The 12,757-nt window shown below is 41.7% G+C and overlaps 1 protein-coding gene across 4 annotated transcripts; it reads left to right on the plus strand.

Moving 5' to 3' along the window:
* The first annotated feature begins 1,087 nt into the window (after positions 1–1,087).
* On the plus strand, positions 1,088–12,708 carry LOC148418954 (LIM domain and actin-binding protein 1-like). 4 transcript variants are annotated; one of them, XM_088424517.1, is made up of 10 exons: positions 1,088–1,106; positions 3,134–3,272; positions 3,450–3,495; positions 7,416–7,997; positions 9,270–9,324; positions 9,397–9,485; positions 9,895–9,973; positions 10,820–10,854; positions 10,939–11,072; positions 11,142–12,708. In XM_088424517.1, exons 2-10 carry the CDS (start codon positions 3,154–3,156, stop codon positions 12,166–12,168), a joined length of 2,166 nt encoding a protein of 721 aa, XP_088280643.1. In that variant the 5' UTR covers positions 1,088–1,106; positions 3,134–3,153; the 3' UTR covers positions 12,169–12,708. The 4 variants fall into 4 exon arrangements, with proteins under 4 accessions (XP_088280643.1, XP_088280644.1, XP_088280646.1 ...); XM_088424518.1 differs by having other exon boundaries at positions 10,942–11,072; XM_088424520.1 differs by lacking the exons at positions 1,088–1,106; positions 3,134–3,272; positions 3,450–3,495 and adding an exon at positions 3,831–3,975.
* The last annotated feature ends 49 nt before the right edge of the window (positions 12,709–12,757 follow it).

Here is a 12,757-nt window from a genome sequence, read left to right on the forward strand (position 1 = left end):
TATTCTGAACTTCCAATGTTTTGGAATAAAAGTCTGCAGTCAGTACAAAATGCAGCAGCGAAACTCTGCGTTGCTTTTGTTAGGATGGACCCACTAGGCCAGAGTGTGAGGAGGATCTTTGCCCCGGACAGTTAGTGCAATATATGGCACAATGTGTTATTTTTATCACTCTGCATCTAGTTCAATTTGTTGAGCCTGGAAAGGGACTCCTCCCACCTGCGGTCCTTTCCGAAGGTTTCTTACCTTCCCAGATGGAGTATTTTAGTTTTTTCTTCCCCTTCTGGGAGCTTTTTTCAGGGGATGTTGTTGTGTATTCATGACGTTCTGTGTGACTTCTTTTTCACCTGTGAAGCCATTGGAAACTGTGATGATTCAGGGCTATACAAATAAACTTGACTCTTCTACAGCCTTAACAAAGTTCTTGATGAAGGTTCTTAAAGCCATGTTGATGTTATAGAGTTCCAAGCATCCAGTATCCATGTGTGCAGCATTGAGTCGTAGGTTTTCTTGTAGTCAATCCAGGCAATGCACAGATTGGTGCTTGTGGGTTTACAGTCTTTGGCAACTCCCCTGTCAAACAGTACTTGGTGTTTGGTATCCCCGGTGTTTTCACCATTGTTTTTTCTCTTTTCTCATGTATTGAGTTGTAATGTATTCTCAACTTAGCTATTAATGTTCTTTACGTGTCTGTTTGACTTTGAACAATAAACAAAACCAGGCCAGGTAGAAGTAATGTAAAACCAAAGATCATTGGCGCATGCAGTCACATGACCCGCCTCTTCCACTCCTGTAACACCTTTCATTTTTTAGCCACCTCAAGTTGTCCTCGCCGTAAAGACGTTGCCAGGTTCTATGGTTTAACGCCAATGGTTTGATTAAGCTTGGTATCAAATAAAATGTTTTGACGGGGGTTTGTGATGTTATGAAGTGTTAATATGACTTTACTTGTGCAAATGCTACAGACGGCCATATTGTGGGGGAACATTCATTTCAGTTGCCAAGATATCCTTAACCGAGGCCATTGAGTGAATCTGGCAACCATGCATCAAGCTGTAGCCAGTGTCAGGTGTCGAAGTTTCGTCAAAACTCTACGGAAGTACGTACAGGTAAGACTGCTTCTAACACGACACCGTAAGATTTTTCAAATATAGCTACATTTCGTTATAATTCGTCATTTATGTAATCATGTCATACGTATATTTATTGGTCATAATGAGCTTTCGGTGCTCATTTAGGGATGAATTACCAAACGTGTCCATTTGTTTACGGCAAACCCAATCTTTTTATTGATTAACGATCTAATTTTACAGCTGCTCAAGATTTAAAACACGTATCTTACTTTTTTTTTTTTAAACATTGCTGTCATACCCAGCCATTATGCTTCACATCTGTAAGTATATTAATGATCAACTAGCTGTATAGGGGTCAGTGGGATCAGGCTTGTCCAGTTTTACCCAAATGTTCTACTCATCGACATTAAGTCAATGAAATTGATTTAAATCGTTAACTTCTTCTGAAACCAGTTACGCAATAAGGAGGTTTCCTTGTTGCTTCTTAGTCTATACATGAGCATGAGTGTGTCGTGGTTACTTGTTACGGAGAGCTTGAATAAGTTAAAATTAAAGTTGAGGCTGCACCTTGTACTATTTTGATATGACGAGGACTACTGTCTTTTTGATTGTGTAAAATTCTCGCAGTTGAACGCCACTAATAATATTTTATCCAAAGCCAGCACTCCCTTTCCATTTGTCATACTGTGGTCATGATGACTTCACACAAGGCCTTCAGCAAAAAACGTCAGCGTTTTAGGCAACACAGGATCTAAAGAACCAACAATGTAATGTGTCACACTCTGAGACACGCCACATTCTTTGGTAATCTGTTATTTCAATTCATTTAACAGGAACAAACAATGGGAAGAATTCTGAAAGCATGTTCTTTTTCAGGGAAGCTCATATCCATTTGCTGATGTCATTGTTCATTCAGCATCTCTGGCTTTGTACTGTCGGATGCCCTAGAAATGTGTTAATAAATGTCTGTTAAATACTTTGTCCAATGTCCACAAGATCTGCTGTCATCGCAGTGTTTATGTAAGATGGCCAGAGCGAATGACCCAGATATTGAGACAATCAGTGCTTGGTTGTGAATATTGCGCAGTGCACTTGTAAAAGCAATCAAACACTTGTGCCCGCTTTGCTTTGTTTACTTTTGAATTTAACACCAGTGCCACTCCCTTGGGCAGTTTAAAGCACAGTAGAGCCTTAAAGGTCAAACAAAATCTTTGCTGTTTGCCTGCTCCAATTCTGTTCATATTGTAACCTCTCTCCATAGAAATTTATTGGACATGTTACTGATGCAATCATCAAACCTACATGCAGTATATATACCAAAATGAAAACCACATGGAAAATTTTCATGTAAGCCTAATCAGTGTTTATTATGGATGGGACTGCCAATTTCCTGTTCTGCTTCAATCATCCTATTTCTCTTTTTTGCCCTCTGTGGTGACAATGCAAAAAAAATACCTACGGAAGCCAAACAAAAAACGTATACTCACTGTGCTGAAGTCTCACAAAATATGTTGACAGCTCACGTGAGATGTACTCAGATTTTTATGATATTATTGATAGCTTCTTAGGAGCTCTCCCTGTGCTCTGACTCTCCTTAAACTTACAGATATGAGTTTATCTCTTCAATCTTTGTTTATAGACCTCATCATGTTTATAGAACTCTCTGTGAGCACTAGGAGTGGTAGTCATTCCCAGACTTTTGGAATTTCCACCCCACTAAAGACAGAATAGGTAATAGAGGGTTATCATCTGTCTGCCACTGTTATGATATGGCTTGGTCAGAGTAAATTTAAATAGGGACTCTGTTTGGATCCATGTGGTTACGAGTCGGCAATGAGTTATCCACAGCGTAGTGTGTGCTGGCCTTCTTAAAATAACAGCCTAGCTGTTTTCAATTTTCATTTTCCATCAAGCAGGCACAGGAGTGCAAGTTTGAACGTGTCAATACCAGGAATGCATGTTGAATATTACACTGTATGTTTTTTTTATTTGTTTGGCACAAAATATTGGCTAAGGACAATTGACTGTAGTGTGTGTTGACTAATGATGTGTTTTATGTCTAGGAATTTAGGTTACTGCAAAGATGGATGCTCCATTCAGTCGCAAGTCATGGGTGACGCAGTCATTGCGTGTCACTGCAAAAGAGTTGTCCCTTGTCAGTGGACGAGGAAGAAGCAATGCCATTGCTGAGCGCTTCTCCAAGTGAGTCAACAAAAGAATATCTGTTGCCCATGTATTTAGTTTCTCCTGCAAAAAAAAATATGCATGAATAAGACAATTTCAACCTGTGTTGCAGATTCTATTAAAAACTACCACAGAGTACACGGATGTTATGTAGATTTCTAATATTTGTGTTGTGTGTGACCTTGTTTTTTCTAGGTACCAGAAAGCTGCAGAGGAGTTACATGTAAACAAGAGAAAAGGAGTAAGTACATAATCGATTACTTCGCATAGACTGTATGCTCCCAAGCTCAACCTCCAATGTCTTAATTTATTTAACATATGAATGTTTCCAATTCCATCTTCTGTTCTTCTATTATCATTATTGTTGACTTCACTTGGAAGTGTGTATCCAACTGGTTGTGCGGTTGGTGGCCCCTTCTTGTTCAAAGGTTTATATCACACTTTGCCCTCACTGGACATTATGCCATCAACACAAGTCTTGGCAGTTGGCATTGTTCTGGCTGACTTCTCATTGGCCACTTGTAGCAATGGGCAGGATATCAAACCCATAATCCGCCCTCAGTCAGTGTAATCTGCTTGCAAAGGTCTCTGGTGTTGCGACTCTACAGTATGTTAGCAGCTTTGTCTGGGTGAAATACAAACTGCACATGCCTGGATTAATGATTATTATTATTATTGTTACATGGATAACTGACCATTCACTATCATGAAAAAAATCAAGGTAATATGGCTGTGTATGATATGTGGTGCCTTCCTAGAAGTTCAAATGCTTGTCAGTAATAATTTGCTTTGTAATTTTGAAGAAGATTCATTTTGGTTAACCAAATATTTACTTTTGGAGTAAAACAATGATCTCAGGGACGTAACATTGTTAAACTACTAGAAACTAGTCTCTTGGTGTAGTTGAGGCTGATTTAATTAAGCGGCATAAAAAGACCATCTGTCATTTTTGTGTGTGTGCGCGTGCACAAGTTCTCACAATGTAAGTCATTAAATTTCAAGGATAAACTGTTGTTAGGTTTGGCCGCGTGGAAATAAAAGGATGAAGTCTGTCCGTGAAACCTCGTCACATGCCATGTTGTTGTTATGTAAAGGGCAATTCAGAAAAAGGGACTGAGATTCTTTGTTCATTAAAAACAACTTAGAATAGTGCAGTTGTAAACAGTGAAAATTGTCTAGGAACTTGTGATAAATAGTATTTTGTCTGTGACAAAGATAATGTTATCATAGAATAATAATTGCTAAATCAGAAAGAAAATCAGACTATGATACACTACATTATTTATATTCGGAAAGAGGTTAAAACATTAAGGAAATAATTTAAGAAAACATACTTTTTAATTTGATGATGCAATGAAATGATTCGTTAAATTATGTGGCAGATTTAGCATCAAAATATATCTTCCACACTCATCACTGTAGGTTGTAAGTTTGTTTTAAAATGTTTAGGCTGAGTTCAAGCTTGCCTAAATAGAGGCAGGGAAGACCAATAAATACACTTCTCCTTTTTCTCCCCTGGCTCTTACTTGATTTTTAGCTCAATGGAGAACACCCATGTTTTTAAACCCATCATGTTCCTTCTTGCAGTTTTGTTTTTACAAAGCACCATGCTCCCTTTTCACCTCACTAGTGCCAGTTTTGTAATTGACCCCAGCCTGTCCCCAATTTTTATGCTATACTAGGGATGGGTGAGTTCTGATACCTGGCCGTATTCTACTAGGGATGGGCGAGTAATGAGATACCGTTCTCTATTTCAAACTATCTGCACTTTCAATGGCAGCCAGTACTATTATCTGCTGCTCACTAGGGCCAAATTTATGATCATGAACTGACATCACAAATACATACAAATAGAAAATTACTATTAATTTCATTAAATAAAAAAATGCTATACTGTATTGTAATATGCAGGTCTTTCTTTAATCCTCTGTCGTTGTGTTATGAGGGAAATGTTTTGTATCAATCACTAGTGGTATCACTACTTGGTATCTGTCTACTCATGAGTTGAGTACTCGTGCTCAAGCACACCATCAACGGAATATATTGAACAACAATCTTAACAGTGTCTAAAACAATATTGTGTGAAAATCCAATCAGAATATAAGTCCAGCCATTCTCTTAATATGTCCTGATGATTTTTGGAGCACATCATAAAGCAAAATCTCTGGTCACAAAGGTGTAAAAGGCATGAAAGGGTATGAGAAGGTATGACATTGTAGAGGGTATAAGTAGTTGGCAGGGTAATGCGTTTGGTAAACAACAGTACAAAATAGTCTACAATGAAGACCTTTAACAGATGGAGGAAATGTGGCTCATCCGGGTCATTGCCAACACCTGGGCCGCCCTTTAAAGTTGGTGTTAAGTCAAGAAGAAATGTGATAAGAGATGCTGCCAAGAAGCCCACGTCAACATTTAAAGAACTACGAGGATTGTTGGCAAGTATTGCTTGGATATAAAATGGCAGATAATATACTGTACCCCCTTTAGGAAAAACAAATCAAAGGACATCAAAGACAAAGACATATAGGAAAGGGTGATAATGATGAAACCAACTTTATGACATAAGTACACACCTCAATCACAGTAAAACATGTTTCATCTAATTTTACTTTAACTGGAAGTTGGAAATAAGTCATTTATCCATTCACAAGCTTTCGTCTCATGGCAGCATAGCAAGCACATAGAAAAATAGCCTTTTATCGTTTCCACTCATCAGCCCCAATGACTATGTATAATGGACCTTTTGGATAGTCTGCCATTAAAAAGATAATTATTGATGTTAGGTTTGCTTGTTGTTTGCATTGGTGTAAAATACAGCATCACACTGCTGCATCTATTTATGACTCGGAGTAATTGAGATCAAAATATTAAGATATCCCCTGCAAGTGGCTGGCAAGAAATTCCAGTGACCCTAGTGAGGAGAAGCTGCTACAGAAAATGGATGGACGGATGGATATTAGATAGCCTTCATTTGCATTGTTTCAGGATATTCAAATGAGTTTTTTTTTGTAAACCGGGCATTATTTTGACAACAAAATCCTAATTGTATTTGATCACACTGAGAAATGTATATTTTTTTTAAACTTACTTGGACCATGTTTATGCTTGAGGAGTTGAGTGAGCTAATTCAGATGAGAATATGAATTTAAAGCTTTTCAAAATCTGGTTTTAATGCAACGGTATGGCACGCATACTCATGCTTGGAATAAAAAGCTTTCTATGCAACGAGTGCAGTAAACAAAGAGTTAACATTTCTCCTATGTATCATTTCCTGCTTGAGTTTGCTGGGCTTTCTGACTTTCCTGGTGTCTGAGGGGTTGGACTTAAGTTGTGGGAGCCTATTTAGTCTGGCGGCTAACATCTGGCACACTTCCACTGTGCTCTCATCACAAGAGGACCTAGCGGAGGACTCTCACACACCTTGCTGCTGGATTTTGCCACAGGTTAACGTTATCTCATGGCTCTGATGCTTTTTTTGTTGTTTTAGTCACAACGTTTTTTTTTTTTTTTTCTTCTGCATCCAAATGTGTGTTATTCGTTGCTCTTTTATGATACTTTGGTTCAATTCAGGGAGCTTATAAATGGATGATGAAAACATTCCCATGTAATTGTCGTATTAGTTTTTTTGTAAGTGTACTACTGTGTTTAAAGTTTCATAGCTGGGCAAGCATGCCTCCCATAGTAAACTGAGATTTTCTGTGCGTGATTGACGCCCGTGTACAGATCCGCTTTTCAACGTGTCATTCCTCTTTCACAAATCAGGAAGTTTTTGAAGGTCACACAGCAGTTACCAATCTGCCTGCCGTTGCTCTGCTGTGTCTTGTCTGCTGCACTGCATGCTTTATTATTCGCATGAATGGGGAACAGAGCCTTCTTCAGTGTGTTTTAGTTTAGGTGAAGTTGTTGTTCACAATGGAATGTGGCATGCATGCTCAGCCCTGTTAGATATGTCTTGGGCCATTTGTTTCGCCTCAAGCAGGCCGCCGCAAGATCATCTTCAGTTTTTCCTGGACTCTTTTTAAACAGCTGTACTGTAAATGGACCAGAAAAGCCAAATGAGGAGATTGTGGCATTTCCTTTCTCTCCCCCCCCCTCCCGCAGCAGTGCAGTCTCAGGAAACAAGAGTGTTTTAATGTTGCTTTTTTTCTTTTTGTCTTTCAGGGCTTTGACAACGCATCCTCCTCCCAGCGCACAAGTAACCTGAGTGTTTTGAAGAAGCGCTGGGAGCAAGCAGGGAACGGCAGTCATCAGGACAAGACTCCGTTCATCTCCGCGCCCATACACAATCAGAGCACACTTCCTGTCCTGACCAGATCGACTTCTGTCAGCGAACAGCCCCTTCCTCCAAAGAGCACTGTGGTCTGGAAGCCGCCTCGCGAAGAGCCACCTCATCCACCTGTCCCCCATCCCGTCGTTGCTACTACAGATCCTGTCTTCGCAACCCCAGATCCTGTCTTCGCAACCCCAGACCCCATCCTCGTGTCTCCAGATCCCGTCTTTGAGCCCCCATATCACGCCACACCAGATCCCGTCCTCACGGCTCCAGATCTCGGCCTCACAACCCCAGTTGCACCGCAAGTAGAAAATAAGCGTGGGATGGAGAAAGATGCTCCGACAGACAGCGAAGCACACGAAAAGCCTGACGAACAAGTTCTGACTTCTCACCGTGCCTATGAAAAGCCCAAAGTGCCACTCAACAATCTGAAGATGAAGTTTGAGAAGGCAGATGACACCTCACTCAAGGTGACCAACTGTTTTGCGGAATCATCCTCATATTTCTAAATTAATGACACACTACTGCAGTGAATCACACTTAGCCATTATCAGCCTTAAAAATGTCTCTGATAACCAAATAATTGTTCGTGTACAATGATTGCTTTTAAAAAGACATTTTGACACTTGCTGTAGACTAAAGATTGACGCCGCATTTTCTTAAGGCTCAAGTAATAACCAATCACTGCTCAACTTGTGGTGGTCAGGTGACCAAACTCAGGAAACAAGGTGAGCCGTGATTGGTTAACTGAGCCTTTAGTTCATGTGACGTGTTTTTATGTCTACAGAAAAAGGTTACATCAAACTAACTGCAAATAAAATGTTCTTTATGACCACATGGTTAAAACAGTTAAGTACTATACAGTATTGTCATTTTCAGTCTACAGTAAAACGTTTTATCAAATTGAATGCAAACAAAATATTGTTAAAACATTTTAGTATTTAAGAAATGACTTTGTCACTGTATAGCAGGTGTACAACAAACTTTCTTCAACATAAGATAAGTAGTAATTTTCTAAATTTATGTATCTATGGTTCAAAAGCAAAGAGCCTTTGCCACTGAAAAATGTATATATTTCTGGATATGAAGTGGCAGTATGCACATGTGGTTGAAGTAGTTACGTGTCGAGTGTGTCCAGATTCTCAAGTGCATTTCAGTCATTGAATGGGTGTCATTGCTGACAGCCTCTCAAATTTTTCACCCATTTTTTTTTTTTTATGATTTAGCTATAGCGTCTGTTTTCATCTTTTAACAGTTGGGCCTTGCCTGGTCTTGAAGTAGCATACTGTATTCTGTACCAAGTAATGTGAAGCTTTTAAAGAATGAATTTCTTTCCTTTCACTCAAAACACACACACACAAAAAAAAATCCAAGTGCTCACCTTGGCTAAGTGAGGAATGTGGGAGCATTCCTGACCTAGGGTTGTTTCATCACTCAGACCTCTGCTATCTCACTTTCCACATTTTCCCACTGCGCTCTCATCTTGACGGTCACTCAGCATTCGTTTGGCGATATGACGTACGGCGCGCTCAGGCCGACGCTTTGTAACTGGCGTCTAGACTGTATTGGAGCGTAACATTTACAGTACAATCTTGTTGAAAGGCAGGAAGGCGGCCTCGCTTTTGTGGAAGTGGCCTGTGAGTAATGATAAGCTGATAAAAGTGCACTGATTGAATTAGGCTTGAAGGTTAAGGGGAGAGGCCGGTGCCAGTGTTCAACCATCATTTTCTCCCTTCATCCAGGGCTCCAGGTCAACTCTACTAAGTGCCTCATCAGAAGATATGGAGCACACCCCTGGTGAGATTTAACATTTCAGCTAAGAATGAGAATGAGAAAAAACATGAGCTTTGTGTGTGGTGCTCCCATCAGTGTGTGACCGCGTGCTGGAGAAGACGTCACTGAGGGAAAAGCTGGCCAAATATTCCGCTGCTGTGTCCAAACAAAGCAACACTAAATCTGTGAGTAAAAGAATGGCTTCCTCCCCGTTTGTACATATCAGAGGAAATATTGCTATAAAATGCATTTGGTGTTCTCATCAGATTGACTCAGGCGTGATGAAAATGCAGCACGCTCTGATATATCGTCCTCCAACTAAAAACATGGTTATTTTTCAAAAATTATTGAACCCAAAGCAAAATTATTCTTGTTTTTCTACTTACAACTATTGAAAGCTATTATGGGAAAGAAATGGAATGTAACAAATGTTTTCAAAAGGTTTCACAAGTTGCTTTAGATGTAAATTGAATTTGAACTTTGACAAGTGGAGGTGTTACTGTGAGCATTATCTGTGTATTGATTGCTCACTACAAGCCTCAAGCCTAAAATGGTTCCCACCGTGATTATCATACCAGCTATTTTGTTCTTCAGGCTGTGACACCAGAGGTACTGCCCTCCAAAATATCACTATCTACACTTCAGAAGGTGTCACCTGGACTCGAGTGCAATGGTAGGTCACTGGCGTCGACATGAGATGATTCGAGTGGTACCGTTTCATTTTTTTGCCCTTGTATGTGACCTAGACCGAGCACGGCTTAATGTAGTAGTAGTGGTTCGGATCTGAAATGGCTAGCATCATTGCAAGCCGGTCGTCAAAATACCTTAATGACATACCCACAAAAATGAAGGCTTAAAGGGAAGCTCGTGTATTAAATGTGGACAACAGCCTGATAGCAGAAAGTACATGTAAAACAAACCAGACTTTTGGGAGATAGCAGAAAGTACATTTAAAACAAACCAGACTTTTGGACGATAGCAGAAAGTATGTGCGGACAGGATGGAGGCGTCGCGTGAGCCCATGTGATTATTTTGAGTTTTGTTCATTTCCATTCTTGCAAAGTGGTTGTTACTGAGATTGACGGTGCAACCAGTCCTTAAAATTAGTCATTCATGGCCACGCCTTGTACACAATGCTTAACATGGTTCCTCAAATCATAATTAGATTTAAGAGCAGCAACCTTGTTTTTTTCTTACACTAATGCGGACGCATAAAAAAAAATCAACTCGGACTTCTGCTTTTTTCATAGAATTTTACTCAAGATTAATGTGGGTGTCGATACTCAGGTGAACCTGATTTGACTAACTGCATACTTGAATGCGCTTGTAAAATGCAGTGAACAGTTAAAACATGCACTGAGATCTTTGCAGGTCAAATTAAGTTCAAATAAATGTTCAACTGTTGCACAATTTAGGTTCATCCTTCAATTTCACTTAAAACTGAATAATAGTCATTTCAACTGTTAGCGAGTAGCATTAAATGAAAATGAATCCGGTTTGTGTGTGTTGGATGTTTCAGGGGATACCAGCATTGAGGCCCCAAAAGCATCCAGGGTGAGTCCAGCAGCACAGCTCTGTCAGCAGACCAGATGCATACGACGCATTCAATTGTGTGTGTGTGTGTGTGTGTGTGTTCAGAAGTTCTGCCCTCCAGTCAAGGAGATATGCGTTGCTTGCCTGAAAACGGTGTATCCTCTGGAGAGATTGGCGGCCTATCAGAACATCTACCACAAGAGTTGCTTCCGCTGTGTCCACTGCAGCACAAAGCTCAGGTTGCTCTCCCGTCCAAAATGTTGAGGTCGATGCAACTTTCGCCGATTATGTCTCCTGTCCGTTTTCAGCCTGGGCAACTTTGCCTCCCTGCACGGCAACGTGTACTGCAAGCCTCATTTCAGTCAGCTGTTTAAAGCCAAGGGCAACTACGACGAGGGCTTCGGCCACCGGCCTCACAAGGAGCTGTGGGCGCCTCGTAAAGACGGGGACGAAGGCGAAGAGGAGGCGGCCAAGCCAAGAGAAGAACCGGAGGCGGCGAGGAGTAGAGCGGAATCAGTAGATAGCATGTCAGACAAGCAGCTGACCCAGACCGGCGAAGCATCGCCGACAATCAAAGTCACCGACCTCGCAGCCCACCTGGAGGCCCGGATGCAGACGACCGCCAGCTCCGCGGAGAGGCCGGCCGAGACCCGCAGGTTGAGGATCGCCTGGCCGCCCCCCGCCGATGCGCCCAGCGCCGGCGCAAGCCTGCGCGGCCCGGCCTTGGAGGGGGGTGCCTCGGGACGAGCCTGGAGAGCCAAGTGGCCCCCCGAGGGTGAGTCGCTGTCCCCGACTCCGTCCGCCCACAGCGCGGAGCGCGCCGAACTGACGAGCCTGAGGAGGAGCTCCTCTCTAAGGGAGCGCAGTCGGCCATTCACCATGGCTGCCCGGCCCGACCCCGAACCCATCGCCGCTCCCAGGGGGCCTCGCCGGCCTCTCAAGGCCCTACAGGATTGGAAAGCGTCCCTGGAAGAAAAGAGCGCCCCTCAAGAAGGTATAGCAGACCAAGTAGAGCTGCAGAAGAAGCGAGGCGAGATAGAGAAGCAAGATGAGATAGAGAAGCAAACGGCTAGTGAAGCGGTCAATGAAAGTAGGCCAGAGGAGGGCGATGAAGACGCACAGAAAGGAAGCCCATTGGCCCAAGACGGCTCCCCGAGCGTCTCTCCTGACATCTCGGCGTCCCCCTCGCCCCCCGCGCAGCCCAAACACAACCGCGCCTCGCAGGATGTCGGCTTCTGGGAGGACGACAAAGAAGAAAGCGATACGACCGAGCTGACTGCGGAGGACATCATCAAGAGGAACCGTTACTATGACGATGACGACGGTGAAGACTAAGCATCTCAAAATCAAACTGTTTTTCTTAAAGACTTGTTTCTCAAGTTTTTGCTTTTAACTTTGTCAATTGCTTTACATCATTTCTGTTTCTATACTGTTAGAACTGGAGCAACTATCTCGTTTACTTTCCTACCGTGCTATAAAGACATTAATTAGAAAGACTGAAAACAAGCTTCTCGGGTAAATACGAATCACGGAAAAGCCTTTACTTTTGCCGAACACCTTAATATACTACGGTGTTGCCATAATTAGCCTCTTATAGGAAGTTGAAATGTCCAATTTTCTTTTGAGAATGAATCCAACCAAGTCAAGATCTTGAATTGTTTTACTGCCACAAAAGATGCTGACAAAGCGCTCCTGATTTGTTTTCAGACTCCCCCCCCCTCCCTACTTGGTTTTCTATACTAGTTTAAAAAAAACAAATGATTTTGCATGTAAAGTGCCACTGCTTTTGGTTTCCTATTGATTTTTAAATACCATGTATGGGTTCCACTTCAGCAGTACTGCTTTAAGTTAAGCATAATAAAATGTTAAAAGGCATTTGTTTTGTTTTTGGGGGTGGGCGGCGGACGTGTCATTTTAATTGCTG

This window comes from Hippichthys cyanospilos, chromosome 9 (assembly GCF_059441005.1).
Source record: "Hippichthys cyanospilos isolate Australia breed blue-spotted pipefish chromosome 9, RoL_Hcya_1.0, whole genome shotgun sequence".
Lineage (NCBI taxonomy): Eukaryota > Metazoa > Chordata > Actinopteri > Syngnathiformes > Syngnathidae > Hippichthys > Hippichthys cyanospilos.

Coding starts and splice junctions, on each gene's coding strand:
- LOC148418954 (XM_088424517.1), top strand. CDS start 3,154: ATGGATGCTCCATTCAGTCGCAAGTCATGGGTGACGCAGTCATTGCGT. Junction 9,325..9,396: donor AGATATGGAGCACACCCCTG/GTGAGATTTAAC, acceptor TGCTCCCATCAG/TGTGTGACCGCGTGCTGGAG. Junction 11,073..11,141: donor CACTGCAGCACAAAGCTCAG/GTTGCTCTCCCG, acceptor GTCCGTTTTCAG/CCTGGGCAACTTTGCCTCCC.